General features: G+C 37.3%; 1 protein-coding gene across 1 annotated transcript in view; it reads left to right on the top strand.

The window, feature by feature from the left end:
- ITGA8 (integrin subunit alpha 8) overlaps window positions 1-20,462 on the top strand; it is a 109,096-nt gene that overhangs the window by 855 nt on the left and 87,779 nt on the right. Inside the window, exons 3-9 of the mRNA XM_041408882.1 lie at window positions 10,934-11,034; window positions 13,557-13,680; window positions 15,113-15,174; window positions 16,476-16,521; window positions 17,474-17,599; window positions 18,857-18,901; window positions 20,320-20,363. Of these exons, the coding sequence (XP_041264816.1) occupies window positions 10,934-11,034; window positions 13,557-13,680; window positions 15,113-15,174; window positions 16,476-16,521; window positions 17,474-17,599; window positions 18,857-18,901; window positions 20,320-20,363 (548 nt within the window). The remainder of the gene's footprint in view (window positions 1-10,933; window positions 11,035-13,556; window positions 13,681-15,112; window positions 15,175-16,475; window positions 16,522-17,473; window positions 17,600-18,856; window positions 18,902-20,319; window positions 20,364-20,462) is intronic.

Here is a 20,462-nt window from a genome sequence, read left to right as displayed (position 1 = left end):
CCCCCCCCCCTTCTTCTTCTCTGCTGAAAGGTATTTGTGGCAGATTCCTTCTTTTGAAAATACTTTTGCATGTTCAGAAGGCAAAGCCCCAAAAGCTTTGTCTCACACTTCTCTGGACCATAGAAATAACAGGATTCCTAGTGTTTGCTGTTATTTTCAGCGAGGGGATTTCTGGCCGTTCAGATGGATGAAGTGCCTCGTGTGGCATGCTTATTTAATTCTATTCAGAAAGCAAGAATTTTGTTTCAGAATACTGAAGCTAGATGCAAAGCGATTTAGGCACCATGTGGATAGATTATATCCACTTTCAAAATCCCAAGACAGATGTTTCTTATTTAATTAGAGGGAACACAAGTTTTAAACAATTCAAGCTGTTTATGTTTTCTGTTGTCTCTTTATAGGTTTTGGAAATAATTTAAACCTAGTGTTTGCAGAGACTTTAAAACTGCTTCCTTTATTTAGGCAGACTTTGACAGTTTGACCGTTAAGCGAAAGTTATTATTCTTTAGGTTATATTTAATCTTAATATTTGTGGTTTATTGAAATGTGAACACAATACAATCATTTTTTTGTTTGTTTGTTTGTTTTCTGAAAGAAGTTAAATTAGAAGAGCTCACTTAACTGTAGCAAATAAGCAGTGCCTTTCTTTACTCCTCCCAACTCCAGCCACCCACATCTTATTACTGCATTAGTGTCTAGGAATATTGATCAGCATGACTTTCCCATCATGCTGAGCATTCTTCAAAATAAAGTGTGTGTATGTGGCTACTGGGGCAGGTAAAACTATGTACAGCATCTGGTTATATAAATAAATGGAAATGTATATAGACACTATGCATACATTATTTTAATTGTGATATGTTCTGAGTGTACTTATTTTTTAAAAAGCCAGGAAACAGAGGAAATATTAATGTATTTCCCATCTTATGGTTACACAGTTCATGTAACAAAAGTGGAATGTATTATCTATACAAAATCATTTCAAGTTTGAATAGAAAACTTACAGACCAAATTAAAATTCCATCACATTTTTGAAGGGATTTTGAAAAATTTATTAAAATCTAGTGATGAAACCTAGAAGGACATCTGACTTTCCTGTGGGAAACTTGGGACAGCTCCATACTCTTCACAGAGTTGTTCTTTTGCAGATACTATGTTTTGAATAAAGACACAAACAAACTGGGAGTGAAAATACCAATAAGGCTGTATCACACAACAGTTCAGTGTGGAATCTCCAAAGGGTGGTTCATTGAGTCTTCCTGAGCTGGTTGTGTCCCCTAGCTAGAATCCTGACTTGTAGACAGCTGGAGTTAAGCCAGAGAGCAGCCATGCTGTAGGCAGAGATGCACTGTCCCTGCAGGAGGGGCGGCAGCACGGGCAGGTTTAGCAGTCCCTGGCTCTCCAATTCCAGTCCCCAGGACAGTAAAAGGTGTCATTTTGTGCAATTCAGCAATGTCCTCTAGACAAGGACCCCGGGAAGAAGGTTTGCATGGCTTGTGCCATGCCCAGTTCTTCACTGCCAGCAGCAGAAAGGCCATCTCCAATATGCTTTACATGACTCCTGCTCATTTCTGGATGTATATTACATGTTGGTTTTTTCTCTCCCAAACCCATTATTTACAGGGCCAAGTTTTCCTTCTTTTCCACTATTGCCCTAAGCAGAGTAGTCCACATGAACTCTGTCCTAGATGAAACTATTTCAACTAGCCTGTCACACAAAGTTTTTTTTGAAAAAGCCTTTAGCTATGTTATACCTGCTGGGACTTAGATAGTCCTTGGTAAATACGTGGGGTGTTTTCAGTTCATGGCTCCTATACAGGCATCTTGTACTCATTATGCCTTCTCCTATGACATCACTCAGAAATGTTGCTATTCCCATTTTTCATATTTATTCTAATAAACAGAGAGAAGTCAGTCTGGGTTGTCAAAGATCATGCAAAAAGTTGATGATGATACTTGTAACTGACTGGGGAGCTTTTTCTTCTTCTTCCAATGCTTTTACCACAAGATTATTCTTTCTTCCAAAACAGAAACAGTCAAAAGTTGTTAGAAGACTAGAAGTTCAGTTGTAGCAGCTTTAATATTGAAGATTAATGTTTCATGCCTTGTAGGAGACCTTTAAAAGTCTTGTTAAGCTTTGAGAATGTTTTCTGAAACAAAACAGAAGAACTACAGAGGCTGCTTCAGAGCTGAAAAATTTAATTTTGATGCATTTCTATGCAGTGCTTCAATTTTTCAATACTTTCTTCTTGACTCTGACTAAATAATATCTTTAAGTTAGATTAGCTAAGCAAAGAACAATAAAAAAATCAAAACTACTGAATAATTTGGGGTGTTCCTAATTACGTTCAGAAGTATAAACTGAATGGAACTGGAAAGAACTGGACAGAAAGGCAGTGTGAACCAACAAGTGGATCAAGAATTTGCTAAATCGCCATTTTTCAGCCTCAAAAGTTCAGTGGGGAGGACTTCTAAATTCTAAAAAATTTGTCAAAGTCAGGCAGACTCACATATACTATATTCAAAGTTCAATATGTGAAATTGCTTCAGGTCACAGAAACTATAACATTCACTATTACATAAAAATTTAAGAGATTAACAAATCCAAGAGGTTGAAAGACAGAGGCTTAAATTATGTACGAGCATGAGGGCTCATATCTTCTCATTCTGAGGACTGGATGCACAAATGAAGCTCAGCTGTGTTGCATTCAATGCAAGTTATGTTTTGCCTTTGAGGAGGGAATATACAGTGTGTGCACTTGGATGATGTTTGGACTGTTACTGCCACAAACAAGTATCTTAAGTGAGCATCTAAGACTCATATGTAACTGCACAGATTATTTCTGTTTCCACAAAAATAGTACAGCTAATTTCAAGTGAGATTCCTTTGTTTGCAAATGCTTTTGTGTTATTTGTATTAACACTGTTACTATGACAGTCCTACTAAATGAAATCAGTGAGGATACTGACTAGTATTCTGCGATGGCTTTAAGTCAAGATTCTGGACATTTTCAGATCTTGTGGTGTGGAGTTACTTCATATTAATTTATAGTTATCGAGTATTTTACAGTTACTGAAGTGTTTAATGAGTGGCTTGTTAATTAAAAAGGAACAAAACATCTCTCCACCAACATTTGAGGCTTGCTAAGAGACTATGACGAACATGAACACGCTCATGAATCAGGAAAGGGAAAGAGGAAAAAAAGTAATCTGTTGAATTTCTAAACTATTCGTTGCCTTGGAAAGAGGGGGCATTTGTTCAAGAGGTGATATGAGGGAACCAAGTCATTGACAGACGCCTTAGTTAAAAACTTAGTCTTGCTTAGGTTAATTTTATGATGTTCAGTGTTGAGATAGGATGATATTTGGTCCTGTAAAGGCTGTTTGGTTAAAGGGATCTTTTTGTTTGTTTATTTAGTTATGTGAGTAATATATTTTTATTTTTAAAATAACTAAAATGTTATTTTAAAAAATGTCATTCTATATCCTGAGCCATAGAGTCCTGAAGGGTGAACATGAGTGCCAGGCCCAACTGAATCTGACATCCTGACACTGGTGGGAGACAACTGCAGTGTTTCCCAGTGGATCAGGGATATGACACTGCAAGGGATGCACCCAGTCACTGGCAAGGTGCAGGTAACCTCCCTCTTACTGCACAGACTGTGGCACTCAGTATTAATTAACTTCATTTTTTGGATTGTGTAAGCTTTAAATTACCAAAAAAAAAAGTCTTTATGGTTTATGAAGCTCCCTTACTCTTTTTTATTTTTCCTCAGAAGCTAAGATCAGATGAGGGAGTAGACACTGTATTCCCAGTGGAAAATACAAAAAAACCTTTAAAAAATGCGTGACTACTGTTGAGTGCCATATTTAACCTGTCAAACACAGACTCAGCTCCTTACTACTAGCAATGATACTCAAGACTACTGCTGAAATCATCTCTGTGGCACTGTGCATGTGCCCAAGATGGTCTGAGTGCTATGGGCAGCTGCATAACCTGTGTACATGTGGAAATGTATGTGGGCTAAACTACCCTGCTGAGCAGATGGCTTGACTGGAGTTAATTGAGGTGCAGGAGTATCTGCAGCCCATTACAAAAAGCCACATCACCTAACTGAAATTGCTCTAGAGGAAGTTGTCCCAGATGGTTACTAATTTCTCAAGCCACCTATCTCTGCTTTTCATGATAGCTAACCCAGAGATTTCCAAAGCAATGAGGTTATTTGCTTGCAGTAATTAATCCTATTGATGAAATAGCATTTCTGACAAGCAAGAGGGGGAAAAGGAGGGAAGGAGGATGAAATTTTGTCATGTAGGATTTGAGCTGACCCATCCATAAGCAAGTCATGTAACCGGACATTCCCATATGGGTTGGCCAGTGATGTGGCCTGCAGCCAAGAAGGGGCTTTAGCAGGAACTCTCTGTGTTTCCTGCTGTTGATACAGAACTGACTCTGCAGTCCTGTGTTTGCACTTCTTTAAAGCTCCCTAAATCTGTGTGCCAGGGTCAAGGCTCTGGGAAGAAGCTCAAAGCACTGCCCCTGAGAGCACAATGGGTGCTTTAACGTGCTCCTTTGCAGCAGGGAACTGAGATAAAGTATAATGGAAGGGCTTTTAGTATCCCCTTACCCCAGGAAATATAGATTGAAGGGCAGCAACTCTTCTCCCTTGTTTCCCTACTTTGTGAAGTTGTCCGGTTGCATTGCAGTGTAAGGCTGTGATACTCTGAAACTCAATGAGAGGATAGGGAAACAAGCGTTGGCATCATATTAAAGGCTTGTGGTCTGTCTTTCCTCTCTTGCCTACACAAAGCTAACTTATTTTCAGTTTCTTCTGTATGAAATGGGTTTACAATGACTATTTTTACCTTAACACTGAGGTAGAATTACAATTTCGTGTTTCAACTGTGTGCTCTTCCATTCAGCTGCCAGGAGAGGTAGCAGGAGAGCAATATCAAGAAAACTTTCTCCTCTCTTGATTAACTAGGCAACTTCTGAATCATTCAAAGCATCTTGCAGCCAGAAGCAGACTTAAATACCCCCTAAATTGCACTGTTGCATTTGAAATCTGGTAAAAAGATAATAGTTCAGATTTTGGAAACTCATTATTAAGGTCACTTTTAGTTATAATACTTAATAGGCTGCATTAAGTTCTCAAATTTTAAATTAGGTCCTGAAGGCAGAATTCCAGATACACCTTCCCTTAAGTTTCTGGAACACGCTGAGGTGTTTTCTTTGCTATCAGTTAACTCTATCAGGTTTACTAAAATAGGTTGTATTTTTCTAAACTAGCTGGAAAAAATCTGAGCACCCTCTGAAGAGGAGCAGGGAAGGGGGATGTAAATCAGTTCTGACCAAGCGTGCAGTTGATAAAAAACATAAGCTAATCTGGCCAGCAGTTGAGCTGATTGTAACAGAACCCAGGTACTATATAAGGAGAAGATGTATTGTGGGACTTGAGAGCTTTAGTTACATGAAAAAATTATTAGCTGTGGAGGTAGTAAGACTCTGGGAAAAGCTTAGAATCCTGTTATAAAACAGAATTTGCATCTCAAGAGAAATTGCTGAGAGAGAACTTTGTTGCACTTTTAAATGTTGACACATTTTAGTCCACTATGCCAGTAAGACCTTATCTGGAACATCATGGTTCACTTGTGGCATTCTGGTTTATAACAGACTCTCATGAGTTTCTTTTGTAAGTCTCAGCCCTATCTAAAGAAAGGAAAAAATACTCTTAGCTGTGTTAGTTCAAGCCCTGAGGTCTTAATTTGTTTTTGATCAGATTGTATTTAGGGAAAAAAATTCTGCTGGGTTTGACGATTTATTTTTGGGGTTTTTTTTGATTCATGGAATGTCCAAGTGAAGCTCTCTAGATATGATCTATTAAATTAAAATGACTCATATGAATAGCAGCTAAGCTGCAGTAAAAACCAGATATAAAATAGGTTGTTGCAGAACCAGATAAATCTAAATATAGAAGCAGCTCTTCTCATCATGACACTGTTTTGCATATCCTTACTCTTCCTCAACACTTTGGAGTCCCTTTTTTCCCCAGCATTAATTAAAAGCAGTTGTTTGGCTCAGTTCCCTAGATCATATCTGGTGTTTAGCTGTGCATTTGAATTCAGTCTCTCTGGGGAGGATCTAATACCAGTGATGCTGTGAAAGCTACTGAGTTACCTTTGCTTTGTAACAGGTGGTATCATCAGACTCTTGTGGCAGTGATATGGTGGTAGGATTGTCAAGATTCCCTTGTTTCCCTCACTTCTAGAATATGGGAGCAAGTATGCCAGGACCCTTCCTTTTCCCTCTTCCCTTCTGTAAGCCAGAACACCAGTGATGCAGCAGAGTGGCTTTCAGAGTTAGCTGAGGTTGCTCAGAGCCTTTTGTAGCCAGCTTCTGAAACCACCCCAGAGGGGGAGAGACACAGTCTCTCTGGGGAATCTCTTCTAGTGCTTAAGACTTACTCAGAAATTCCCCTGCTGCAGCTTGTGTCTTGCTGCCCCTTTTCCTTTTGCTGCATACCTCAAATGGGAGTTTGGCACTTCCTTCTCTCTACCTATTGAACATTGGATGAAGCACAAGTAGATCATCCTTTGCTTTTTCTTCTTTGGGCCAAACACCTGCAAGTAGTGATGTTTCAAAATTGTACATAACATTCCAAGTGTTATCTCCATGTCAGGGATATTGACTTTCCTTTACCTGTATAAAATTTTAGAGATATTTGTTTGTTTTATACATTTGTATTCACATTTTATACAAATATGGATAGATTTAGGTAATTGTTCACCTCTACTCTGTGTATATATAATTATGTACCAATATATGAAATCCATGTATTGTATTTTAATTTTATTTTTATATGATGGATGTGTATAGATGCTTACACAGATATATCAAAACAGGTATTTGAAAGGGATTTTCTATCATGGATGTAGGCACAGATCTGAGGGGAGAGTGTAGCTGAACCTGCTGCAGATGCCTGGTTAATGGACATCTGTGTTTATCCAGGACATACAGGCAAATAGACCCAGAGCATTTAGACATAATACTTTTCAAAATCCCAGAATGGTGAAAATTTATGTAAAAGAGCTGCAGGTGTATTACATAGACAGGTATTTTGCTTTGACTAGAAGCATTGTTTTCCTGTGTTAAGTTTAACTAAAATATTTTTCACAGAATCACAGAATCATTTAGGTTGGGAAAAACCTCTGAGATCATGGAGTCCAACCTTTGAACGATCACCACCTTGATTTGCTTTTGTTCATTTGAGTATTTTTAAATTATGAAAGATGCTTCATTTTTTACTCTGAAGTTTTCAAGAGCTGAATGAATCACAAGCAGTAATTACCAGTGTTTGCCCTACATCTCTTATGCAGGTATTAATTAGTACAAAAAATATATTAGTAAGGGAAATGTTTTATTCATGCCTATTAAGGTATTTATGGTGTGCTGACTTAGTGACTGAGAGGAGACCAATTCCCACAGAAAGCACCAAATTTACTCTAATATGTGTAAATGATGAATTTGCACTAACACCTGCTCTAGATTCAGGCTTTAATTCCTACAAGTGAATCTGTGCTCTTGCTCTTAACATAGGTTTGCTTTTTGCTGTCCAAACTCAAATTTTTTATATTTGTCCAATTACTGTTTTGGCAAAGTAAGGGACTTTTTATTTTTCCGTTTGGTAGCGCCTAGGTACCTCAGCTAAAAAACTGGGTGAAGGAATGCTGGTTTTCATAATCATGTTTCTGTATCTCCAGAGCTGCTTCTGAAGCTGGATTGTAGGGCAGTACCATGTATAGGAGTCATGGCTCCTGCAGTAGAAAACGAGGTCCTTTGGGTTTGCTGAAATGCAATTTGAGGATGTCCTCATACCTAAATTTATATTTGTAAATATCTCTGCTCCTTGCATACTCCTGGTTGTCTGGGCCTTAGTCTGCAGTACAGTCTTAGGCAGTATCATTATGAGTGACTCCAGAGCTGCGTCTCAAGCCAAATTTGCGAGTCATGCAGACTGTTGACTGTCTGGAACAGCTCCTGGGCTGGCTCTGAAGCAGTCCAGCTGGTACTCAGGCACTCCTTGGACCTCTCTGTGGACAGGCTCAGGCGTTGTGTGCCCAGCCCAGCTGCTGGCTTGTACTTTTGCACTAGTGTCACATATCAGGACACAAGATAGCCTGGACTCCTTCCTAAAAGGGGCCAGGCACTCTCCTCCAGAAGAGAAGATGATACGTGAATGCAGCCTGAATTCCCACCAAGTTTTTGCTCCTCACAAAAATATAGCTGTGGGTAAGGTACAGTGTAGACTTAGCCTGTGGGCCTCAGATGTCCATAAACAGTACTAGGAGAGATATTTCCCTGTCATATAATGGCTTGTCAGGATACAGACATGCTACTTTGAAATGCTTAGATACTGCTGCTTTGAGGAATATACAGGTTTGAGGGGTTTTTAAATCTGGATTAGGATTCATGTGGGTAAATGAATAGCATTTGTCTGAGTCTAATCTAAGATGGTCATCCATGGTTATTTACAGTTGGTTTAAAAAAAAAAAAAAAGGTACTTTAGGTATTTTTAGGCCATGATTCTTTTGACCTTTTCAGAGTTTTGCTTTAGGAGGAAAAGAAGTGGCTTACATCATGTCCTCACATGGAAGTGGGTGACTAGCTTAGAAGTGGACAATTGCAGCAAGGCACAGTAATGACAGCTTGTGTGTATTCAGAAAAGTTAATTGTGTATGTTGCTTCATTTTGCTAAAGTTACATGGAAAGCAGTAGATGTTTTGTAGCATTCTGAAGTACTGATTAGTTGTTACATACACTAAACTGTATTTTATGGCACAACCTCAGAAACTGGGAACGTGGCTCCATAGCTCTAGCAAGGATGCTAAGCAATACTGATTAGAAAATTTCTATCAAAAGAGATTTATCCAGGGTAAAAAAAAAACAAAAACCCTATTTGTTAATTTGTGTTTCTGTGGTATTTTTCAAATTATTTTATAATTAAAATCCCATGCCACATGATGAAGGATTCCTACTACACCATATGCCACTAAATGAGGTGGGATTGTGCATGTGTGTATGTACAGTTCTTGCAGATTTATTGGTAAATTCAGATGTGATTTGATAAATCCTGCAAATGGTTGTCCAAGTTCTAAAATTTAATTTCTTTTCAAATGTTGGTAGGCTTTGCCAATAGACAAATATGTTGTTTTGATTGAAAATGTAAGCTCCTTTAAAGTTAGAATACTGGCCACGAGTATCCTCAGAGTCAGGCTAGCACTGGCAGCTGTAAGCTGGCCATGGCTGATTTTCAAGCTTCAAAAGTTTTGTTTGTATCAAGACCCCATCTGTGGACATTGATCATATTCAGATCTGCTGGAGCATTAAAAAAAAAAGAAAAAAAGAAACCTTTAAAGTCTGACAGGGTCTGACTTCACTGGAAAAAATAATTGAAAGTAGTGTTGCCAACAACTAGGTAGGAGCTGGCAGAGCCTACCATGCGGTGTGTCAAAAACACTGTCTCTCACATCCACACAAGTTTAGGGCTAACTTCAACAAAATGTATTTTTAAAATCAATATTTTTAGAGTAATTTTAAATTATACTTCCTGAATTTTTAAGAGCTAAATATTCCTGAAGTTTATCTCCCTGAGCATGAACTTCAAGAGTAGCTGCTGTAATTGGTGCAGCACAGAAGCAAATACTTGCATGAAGGAAGATGTTTCCTTAGAGACTTTCAGACTTTAAAAGATTCATTCTCATTCAACTTTCCTTCATGTTTATTAGGAAAAACTAGAGATAGAGTACCCTTTTTGTCCAAGTATGATGCATTTTTCTTTCTAATTCAGTTTACAACATTTATGAGGTTACCATAAGCTGAAGTCACTGGTCAGCTAACATCCTAGAAAACATTCAGGTATCTCCTGTATTCCTGCTGGGCAAATCCCAAGGGGTGTTGACTTTTTAAAATGTTGGCTGTATTTTTTCTCAGTTATTTAAAAAGTATGTAAATCCTTAGAATATGATCTGACGCTACTTTTTTTAAAGAAACATTCCAAGGAATACAGTATGTGGTTTTATTTTCACTTAGACTTCGAGTGACTAAAAAGGATTGATTCTTCTGAAATCCCTCCTGACATGAACCAGAAACAAAGACAAGGAAATGCAGATACAAGGGGGTAGGAGTAATGCCCTTCTTATGTATAAATTGAAAAGTTCATTAGGAATGACTGGTAAGGGAAGAGCATAGCTCATGAACATATGGGAAATCAGTTTAATTCAGAGAACTGAGGGTGAAGGGAAGGGTTGTCTGCTTTTTATTAAAACCTGAAATGCATTATAAATGGCCTGAATCTTTGCCCAGATGGCTTCTCTTATGCTGACATCTGCAAGAGTGTATATAAAGAAACATTAGGAAGCTGTCTCTTGTGACAGTGTGTACACATGTAATTCTGTTAAAAACTAAGTCCTTTGCTATCTGTAGTGTTGGTCTTTGAATAAGCATGCTGAGAAATATCATTTGTTTGACAAAATCTAATTATGGAACATGCTTTTTACATGGAAAGTTTCTATCACATCTGAGAAAACTTTTTAGGGCTTTTCACCTATTTTTGTAGATTCTTGCTCATTCTTCACCACAAATTCCAAGTAAACTTTTTTTTTTTTTTTTTTTTTTTTTGGCAGGGGGAAACACAGCATTTCTTATTCCAGTCCTGTGTATTCTTTTCTAAAGTTTAAGTGTTATTATTTTGAATTTTTTGGTGTGAATTTAAGCTGGTTTCTGCTGACCAGTGAAAAGGTTAAATGATAATAAAAAGTAAATTTCCTATTGAATGGTTTGGATGATAACAAGTGGATGCAATGTAATATATCTGTTAATCTGTTCACTTGTGTTAAAAATAAGCTGTCAACATAGTGCTTCTTTCTTTGTCAGACAACAGGAAAATTAAAGTCAATGGCACCAGGGAACCTATTGAATTTAAGACAAATCAGTGGTTTGGGGCAACAGTCAAAGCTCATAAAGAGAAAGTTGTGGTAAGTCTTACACATTTGATATTAAATTGGAAATAGTGTTTATTTTTCTCAAATGTATATATTTAATAGCTTTCTATGTGTACATTATGGAAATAACTCTCTGATTGTGCATGAATTATAAAACAGAGGATGTATATAATTCAAAAACAAAAGCAACCTATAAAATCAGGTTGAACTGATCAAGTGAAGATGATCCTGCTGCCATGTGAAAACAGCAGAATGTCATATTGTTGTGGAAGTGAATGATATTTTTTAACAGATAATGGACATATTTCAGAGATGCACAGGAACTGATAGCTGTCTGCTATAAAATGTTTGGTATTATGAAGATACATCCGGAATGTTAAATACAGAATGTAGTGAAATTGAATGTATTTGAATGTAATGAAGTGTTTTGAAGGCCAAGAACCTTGTTGATGTTCAGTTAGGAAAACACCTCTTTTGTCACCGTTACTGTGTTTGGAAGAGCTATTTCATAGCCATGGTGACACAGCTGCAAAAAAAGCTGATAAAATCAGCTGATAAAAAAGCTCCAAATCAAGATGGCTATCAAAATGAAGTATGTGTTCTCCAGTTTCACTGAATGTTTCACCTGGATTGATAGGGGCCCGACAGTGGGCAGGTATTTTTATTGCCCAGTGCTGGTGATGCTGCTTATACACAGACATTTTCTATTTCCAGTTGCATTAAGGTTTACATTAAAAACATCACTGAAGGAATTGTGGTAAAAATAATTGGTTTGGTCATTAGTTTTATAAGTTTTTGCAATTACCAAACAAAGATTTACCTTGGGATTTGATTAAAACTTTCAATTACTACTTAAAAAGTAGTCATACGGGAGGACGTGTTGAAAGGAAATGCTTTCCCTTGTATTGAATGCCTTGTAGTTAACCTACAGAAGGATTTTGATATGAAACTGGTAGTGAGTAAAACATCACCCTATTCTGTTACAGAGCTAAGCAAACATAAAAATTCTAAAAAATTCTAAAAATAGATTAACATTTTTCATTTTCTGTACTCTACTAAACAATTCACAAATTGAAATAAAATACATCTTTTTCCACCATTTGTGAAATTTTAAGTGATTAGAAAAACTCATCTCCAACAGATGTGCTGTGTCTGTACTGACCAAACTTCATTTATTTGGGGTAACTCTTCTCAGAATCTGAAGCTGAGATATAGTCAACACTTCTCAGGCAAAAAAAATTGGACAGCAAATCTGGAAAGCTTTGTCTGTTAAGCTTTGTAGGCTAAGAGAAAAAAAAAAAGTCATCAAACTGTCAGGAACTTGTTTTTTAAGCTACACATTTAATAGTAAACTGCATTAAGTCAACATTTATGATTATATTGTTCTTGTTTCAATCCATTTGGCTTGATGTCAGATATACCTAAAGTTACCCCCACAGGACACATGGTACTCTTTGCTGCACTCTGGTTTTGCTCTCTGTTTCAATATGCAAGGTTTCCTAGGCAGGGGCGTGTGAAGTGTCCCTGTTCTTAAGCCATTGCTCACAAGCTCTGGCTGGTGGTATGCTCTGAGTAGCACTGTGGTTCAGTACTAGCTAGTACTAATTGCAGAATGAAGGGTAATACAATATTGTAAATAGTAGCAATGCCTTGCCAGAGGTAGACAGCTTTGTAATTGAAAGAGTAGCACAAGACAGGACATGAATGAAGGTTTTATTTGCGTCCTAGAGAGGCAAGGTTGCAAGGAGAAGTAGTGTCTTCATGCTCCCAGGCAATGAGAAGTTTCAGGGCACAGGAGACTGAGGAATGACTTGCAGACCTGAGAGCTTATTGTTCTTATTTTTCTAACTATCTGGATTACCTTCAAAAAAGATGAAGCTTCTCTCTACACAAGTTGTGTATCTTTTATCTTTGTCATGTTTGTAACACCACTGCTGAACATGGAAGACTAAATATCTAGCCAAAGCTTCCTTTAGCAAAAAATTATACACTCAGCCTGTTGAATGCCTTGTAACTGTATGCTGTCTATGAGGATTTGAACCAGGGAGTTATAAGGGGTTATTACCAGGCAGACACTGTGATGATTGTGATCAACCATATGACAACAACCTGACAAATCTCCTGCTAAGTGGAGTCAGTTCTGCTGCTACACCCATTATCTTAGAGCATACCAGGACACAACTGAGATTGCCTTCAGCCACATATATGTCATATGCATCTTAAATTATGGGATCAGCTCCTGTGCAATGAGCAGTAATAGAGCAAACATATTACTTCTGAAGCAGACCCAGAGAGTATTTGTAACATGACTTAAATGTGACTTGTAGTCCTTGACAAATTTCACCTGCCAAGGGCTAAAAGTGAAACATCAGTGTGCTTTTCAAGTTATAATGAAATTATATGAAGAAGTGATCCTGCATTTTCTTCTGTCATTGTTACTATTTGAAGGATACAAGAGAGAATTCTTGTACACAGCCTATTAAAATCTACATTTGCCAGATGCAAGAGTGTGTGAAGGTATATGTGTCTTCTGTTTTGTGTTTCTGTTTTTATAGGCTTGTGCTCCTTTGTATCATTGGAGAACCCTTAAAGACAGCCCTGAGAAGGACCCTGTTGGCACCTGCTATGTAGCAATTCAGAACTTCAGTGCCTATGCTGAATATTCACCTTGTCGCAACAGTAAGTATTAATATGAGCAGTCCTGTGTTGAAGGAATTGATTTTGCACTAAGTTTTTCATTATTTCAGTCTTCACACCATTGAGTCTTGATTGAATGAAGGTTACTGTATGATGTAATTGCATTGAATGAGGGTGTAAGGAAATGTAGCATTAAACTATATGCCTACAATTGGATGCTGTATTGTATAATTAATTGAAAGAGGAGAAACTAAGTAAATTAAGTGTGTGCAGTTATAGTAATGAGCTATAATTGGTTCAATTTTTGTGGCTTTAAAACATAGCAAACAGATCTAGATAAGAACCAGACAGCATATTAAACCAATTATTCATACTTATGCTGAGTATAAATGTCTCATCACAAGGTCATGATTTGAAGATCAGACCCTGCATAGAAACACACAAGCCTGTATCATCACTCATGCCAATATTATCCACAAGAGCTCATTTGTGAAGAGCTTTCAGCATGGAAGAAAGCCATGGACATTAACACTGCTGTTCCACACTCTCTTCTGTGCTGTTCTGAGGATGTGGTAGCTGTCTCTGGGCCTTGCTTCTTGGGGAATAGGGATAAATCACATGCATATTCTGAACCAGATTCAGCCACCTAGAAGTCTAGAGAAAATACCACATGTTAGGTTATTATCAGTCATTCATCTTGTTCAGTATTCTATGCCTATTGTAGTAGGGCTTTAAGCAGAGTTCTGTTGTGTTTTCCTTTTAAAGCCTAATCCTTGTCTCTGCATGGACAGGCACAGAAAGAAGGTGAATCTGTAAGAAATGGTGTCCTTAAGATCTGGTTTAGGTACTTACTGATGTCTCACTGGGCCTTCAGCAAAGGCTTATGTTGTTTGAAGAGAGAGTTCAAGTGGCCCTTCCTACTCTCAGTTTCACAATCGTGCAGTCTTCTGGCACTATGGCACACATGGAATTGCCATTAGATGCAGGGCAGCACACTTTGCACAATTGTATAAGGATTTGGAGAATAGAAATAGAAGTAGTCAGAAGCAGGAAAGTTGTTTTTCCATGTACACATCCTGACCCTTACACTATATCAGTGTTTTTTGAGAACACCTTAGTAAACACTTATTTTTGTTTTTATGACAGACCGTGATGAGCATTCCACAGTCTTGTTGAGATTTTTACTTTTTTATCTCCAGCTAAATGAAAACTGAATCCTTGATAGCTGTTCCAAGGGTCCTTTCTTGGCAGTGGGAAGAGAATTCCCAAGTAGCAGGTCCTATTTTTCAAAATGTTCACATGGGACTACATGATCAGTGTCTTGTAGAAGGTCTTGATTTGCTCAGCCTCTTCTAAAAAAGAATCTGTATTTTCACATATTTTGGCAGTATTGCATTTCATAACCAGGAGTATCTGTGTTATCTTCCACATGCACTGTAAAATAAATAAAATGCTTCTCCCTTCATAATTGCAGGCAATGCAGATCCTGAAGGACAAGGCTTTTGTCAAGCGGGTTTCAGCTTAGATTTTTACAAGGTGAGATTCTGCTTCTGAAAGATTTTGACCAAATGTCATTATGATATATCTGCAGGGTTCAAGTGCTGTCTCAGTGATCATGAGTTTATCTACATGCTGTCGGATAAGGAAAGTTTTGTGAAGTTGTTGCAAGTTCTTTCCTCCTTTTCAAGCTTCAAACTTTCTTGTTTCATTAATAAAAATAAATAATCAGCACCTGCTTTTCTCTGCAGCTTTCCACTTTGTCTCAGTCTGTCTTGACAGATAATTACAGATAAAAACTGCTATATGCTTCTGTCTCAGTCTGTCCCACTTAAAATGCTTTACTTGACTTTCAGGAAGCAGTGGGGCAGGCATCAATTAGTTTTAAAAAGTTAAAATATGTCACTGTTTAGTAAGAAATGACACAAAGCCACCAGAAGGCTGAGTGGCATATAGCACCCGTTTATTTCGGACTGCTCCTTTTCATACACAGTTCGATACAGGTGGATTGATTGGCATTTAGTTAATACATCTCCCCTGATTGGCTAATTAACAAGACACCCTTTCATAAATAATCTTTGAGAATAACAAGAAAACAGACAGCAGGAAAACAACACCTGCAGGTTGTTTTTAATAATAAGCTATCATTGTTTATCTCCAGCTCCCTAAAGTCTTCCAGGCCTATTCTGAGAAAACTTATCGAATTTTCTGGCTCTCTGACCAAGCTGTCAGATCCACAGAAATAGCCTACATAAGGATGCTTTTGGTGGCAGACTAGTCATTGAGTAAAACCATTCTCATGTGGAGATGAAAGTACCTAAGGGAAAGGACTAGATTTTCTTTAATGCCCAGGGGGTCCAGTAACAGTGTTATGGAAGAAAGGATAAACTTTGCACAATTGTTGTTATCTGGGCTGTTATCTATTATTTACAGCACCAGTGCCTCAGGTAACTTTGACCATTGCCACTCTTGAACGTTTTGCAGCTGCATTGTATAATTCTCTGTAAAACATTGCTGTTATTTCAATGAATTGGAGCACCTTCTTTTCTGTTAACTTTGTTTTGTTACAATTAAGCAGCAATTTTTGAAATGTTTTATTTGTGGTAAAATAAATGGCTTTTATTCAAGTGCAGATGCATAGGGTGATTTTAAGTTTTTTTTTAACTGTGGATTTTCCTGCATATCCATGCACCTACATACTTTACTTGAGCATGGCTATTCTCCTTTATCATGATTCTGATATTATTTTGGTCATTTAAATTGATTTTTTCCCATGCATGCTTTTCCCATTTTGCTGTGTTCTTTTGTTGTGTAATTTTATTTCATTCTGCTTTTTGTAGAATGGAGACCTGATAGTAGGCGGGCCCGGTAGTTTTTATTGGCAAGGTATGTTCATCTGGCTGGTTAACTGGATCTAAGGTGTGAAGGAGAAAGTATTGTTGTTCTAGATTTCCACTGGTTTTTTGGTTTAAGATAACCAGTCTCTGATCTTATTTTCAACAAATCAAAAGAATTGCTTAACAAGCAACTGAGCATAAAAATAAGCCATGAAAATCCAGGATGTGGGTTGTATAGGGAGTTAAACAAATGCAGAGAACTATTTTTATGTTGGCATTTTAGTGTATTTGTAATTTAATTAATAAGTTGAATTTTTCCCTAGAAATACTGCAGGTTTAAAAATTGCTAATATTTGTAGAACAAATGTAAAATTTTAAAAATGTCTGTTACTGTTTGTTTTTGAACACAACAGTTTATAGCTATCTACATGGATTTTAATTTAATTTGTGGCATCATTGCAGGTTCCAAGATGTAGTTTCTTGTGTAGATAAACCCTGTTTACCTACACAAGAAACTTGTTTCAGTAAAGGATTAAGAGGTTATTTTTGTTTTAACCTGTTCTTACATGTATGATTCCCAGCTTCTGCCTACCAGCTTGCCCACTGTCAGCCTCTTTGATGTGTGTTTTTGTATTTTTTAAAAAGAAAATCTAATTGATTGTGATTGTAGGGAATTGATAGCTTTGAATTCTCCATTGAGAAGTTGCTTTCATTGGTCTACTACATTTGTACAGTGCAATGACTTTAGTTGGAATTAGTAGATTAAAGTGGGTCTGAAGGTGTTTTTGTAATGGTTCAATAGAGATTCAGTGCCTTGTTTTAATGATTTATGTGTACTCTTGAGACTTCCAGGATAATAATGGAGAAAGCCAGAGAGAAGTTATCTACTTTTTGTGCAGTACTAGTGTCCTTTCTGCTCTGTTCTGGTGTTCTGCTAGCCCTGTTTTATAGAATCTGGCCCTCTTTTAGTCCCTTTCATTTATGAAACTGTTTGAATCCAGGTCAGGTAATCACTGCAAGCATTGCGGACATCATTGCAAATTATTCCTTCAAGGATATTCTGAGGAAACTGGCACGAGAGAAGCAAACAGGAGTGGCACCACCCTCATATGATGACAATTACATGGGTAAGCTGAGTTCTGTGTGACTTAACAATATGTTCTAAAAGGTGGGTCTTACATAAGTATGAAAACAGGCCCTACATTACTATTGTCCCAGCTGTGAGAGGATTTGAACATGTTTTGCCTTAAGCCCAACAGCAAATCAGTAGTTTGCTGGTTACTTCAGTGAGATTACTAACAATCTTAAAATGATGCACAGCAGCAGGGTTTGAAGGTTGAGATCTTGAATGGCTTGTTAGGGTTCTTATTATTTGACCTTAAATAATTACAGAAACGGCAGAAATACAAAATTTGCTCATTTATGTATTTTTTCATTGCAAGATGATGGATTAAACTTAATATAATTAAAGACAATTTCAATTTTTATTAGATAAATTCAAATTCAGTTCTGTACAGCACTACACGAATACCCAATTTGTTCTCACTGATATTTAAAAGATACAAATGAAGTAAGTGGTAACAAAAGTCAATTTGAAGATACTATGTTTTTATTAGATAAATTCAAATTCAGTTCTGTACAGCACTACACGAATACCCAATTTGTTCTCACTGATATTTAAAAGATACAAATGAAGTAAGGGGTAACAAGTCAGTTTGAAGATACTATGCAATTAATGGAAAAAAGGCTCCTGATCTACTTATTAGTACTGATCTCTAAGCATTTTCTTGATACTCACATGTTTCTGCATGTAAGGCAGGTTTTTCTTCACACACTTATAGAAGAGATTCAGTGGAATTTGAAGGTGTGTCCTTGCACTGTTTCCCATAGATTTGAAATTAAAGTCCCTGATAAAATCCAGAAGTCTTTCTTTACGGTGACAGTAGTTACTGTCTCATAGGTTTACTAAAGCTCCAGGAGGTGCTTTACTGCATCTTTGGAAATCTATTTTCTAAATAAAGCTCAGCCAGGACACTCGCAAATTACAGAGCAATAATGAAGACCTGAATTGTGTCAATAGCTATTAGGGCAAAACACCATAGTACCTAGTGGTTTTTTCAGATGAATTAGTAAGTGTCATTGATGTAGAAGCTCATTTTTGGAGAAGAGTGATCAATTTCTTATACATTCAAACCTGCCATTAATTTAGTCATAGTAGTGTGATAAACAATTTTCCTTTTCTGCACACAGTTTTAGTATACTTATGTTAGAAAACTTGTATTCAGCAGATCCATTGAACATACAAATCTGATGGTCCTTGCATATTGTTTGAAAAAAAAGTTTTATCAAGTTGGGTTGTTTTTTTTAAATTTATCTTTAAACAGGTTACTCAGTGGCTGCTGGGGAATTTACTGGGGATTCTGAACAAGGTAAGCACCTGCGTACTTGAATGAAAACCATATGGCCATGCACTTACTAAATTCCTTGTTCTGGGTCTCTGCACAGGAACATTCCTATTACACATTTGAAACACTGGTGAGACTTAAGCTCTCTGTACTCAGTATTCTCAGAGACAATTCTTTCCTTAGACAGTATAACATAACAGAATTAAAGTAACACAAAAATTTGAATTCCGTAAGGGGTGGCTTTCTTGAGCGGCTGAACAGCTCTGTAGTACAGACTCACAAAGCCATTAGGGACATAGTTCATTTCCTCAAGTAAACCCAGTGCTCCAGAACTGCTGCTGCTTAACCCCTCTGCAGTTAAATTTGCCTGTCCTGCATTATGAAGGATTCAAAAAAAAATACAAAACCACACAGTTTTGAGCCAAGCACTATAATGTGTAAAAAGAGGTAATGGAAGGCTACATCTTTGGCTGCTTTTTTAATGTGTACTCAGAGTTCTATCATGGATGATTTTTGAATCAGTATTTCATGTGAATGACTGGTACAAAAATATTGCATAGTTGGCTGACTTGAGATTCATCCTGTGTCATGTTCAGGCTTTCATTAGTACTTCCACTTCCCCTTGAGCAAACACATTCAGTCAGAGAGGAGTGTATGATCCCAGTGAGGAAGAGAGGAAGGCTAGGTCTGTACAAGCAGGTGGCTGAGGTGTTCTGTTATCTGAAGTTCCTGCTGCTGTCTTCTGATATGGATATCCTAATGAGGCAAGATTTAGACTGCATGACTGCAGGCCAGGACTTTGCTTTTTCCTTCTTATTTTTACTCATTTTTTCTACTAGTTGTTTAAGATTTCGCCATTGAGCAAAATTATTCCTAGAAGGCAGCTAGGTCTAATGTTTAATGTTTTTATTCAGTGGATCCTTCCAATGCCAGTCACAAAAATTTCCTTGTAATGCTTTTAGGTAGATGGTGCAGAATTTGTCGAGCACTTTCATGGCATCAAGTGAAATAATGGATGAGCCAAACTGTTGGTAGGCAAAAAGAAACAAAGTATTTGTAAGGACAGTTCTATTTAGCTTCTGTGCTCTAGTATGTGATGCCATAACTAATTTTTGTTCCATCAGCTGTCAGGTAACAAGCTGAATTGTACCAAGAACTTTATTATACTGTGCAATGCTAAACAGAAAGAGATCCATGGATGGGTGTATTCAAAGGTCAGAGGGTAACGTTTTGTGCCAGTAAATTAACCAGGTGAATGCTATAGTCTTACGAAATAATGACTTGAAGTGATTTACAGGTCTTTCAGATACAGATCACAAATCACAATCCTAAGGGATCCTAAGGACATATATATCAAGGAAGTTTTAAGTGGTGTGGGATATATGTTACATACATGGCTCACATTGCAAAACCAGTTCACTGTTGATCATTTATCCTTTCAGAGCTGGTTGCTGGAGTCCCAAGGGGAGCACAGAACTTTGGCTATGTATGTACTGGACCTTCATTTTATAATTTTTATAGTGAGAAGGCAATTAAGCTATTTGTAAGGTTAAATGCTACATTATATTTTCTATCTCTTTCATAC

This window comes from Onychostruthus taczanowskii, unplaced genomic scaffold, assembly GCF_017590055.1.
Source record: "Onychostruthus taczanowskii isolate IOZ18803 unplaced genomic scaffold, ASM1759005v1 scaffold3, whole genome shotgun sequence".
NCBI classification, from domain to species: Eukaryota; Metazoa; Chordata; class Aves; order Passeriformes; family Passeridae; genus Onychostruthus; species Onychostruthus taczanowskii.
Note: the sequence above shows the minus strand (reverse complement) of the source record. Positions and strands in the feature narration are given on the sequence as shown.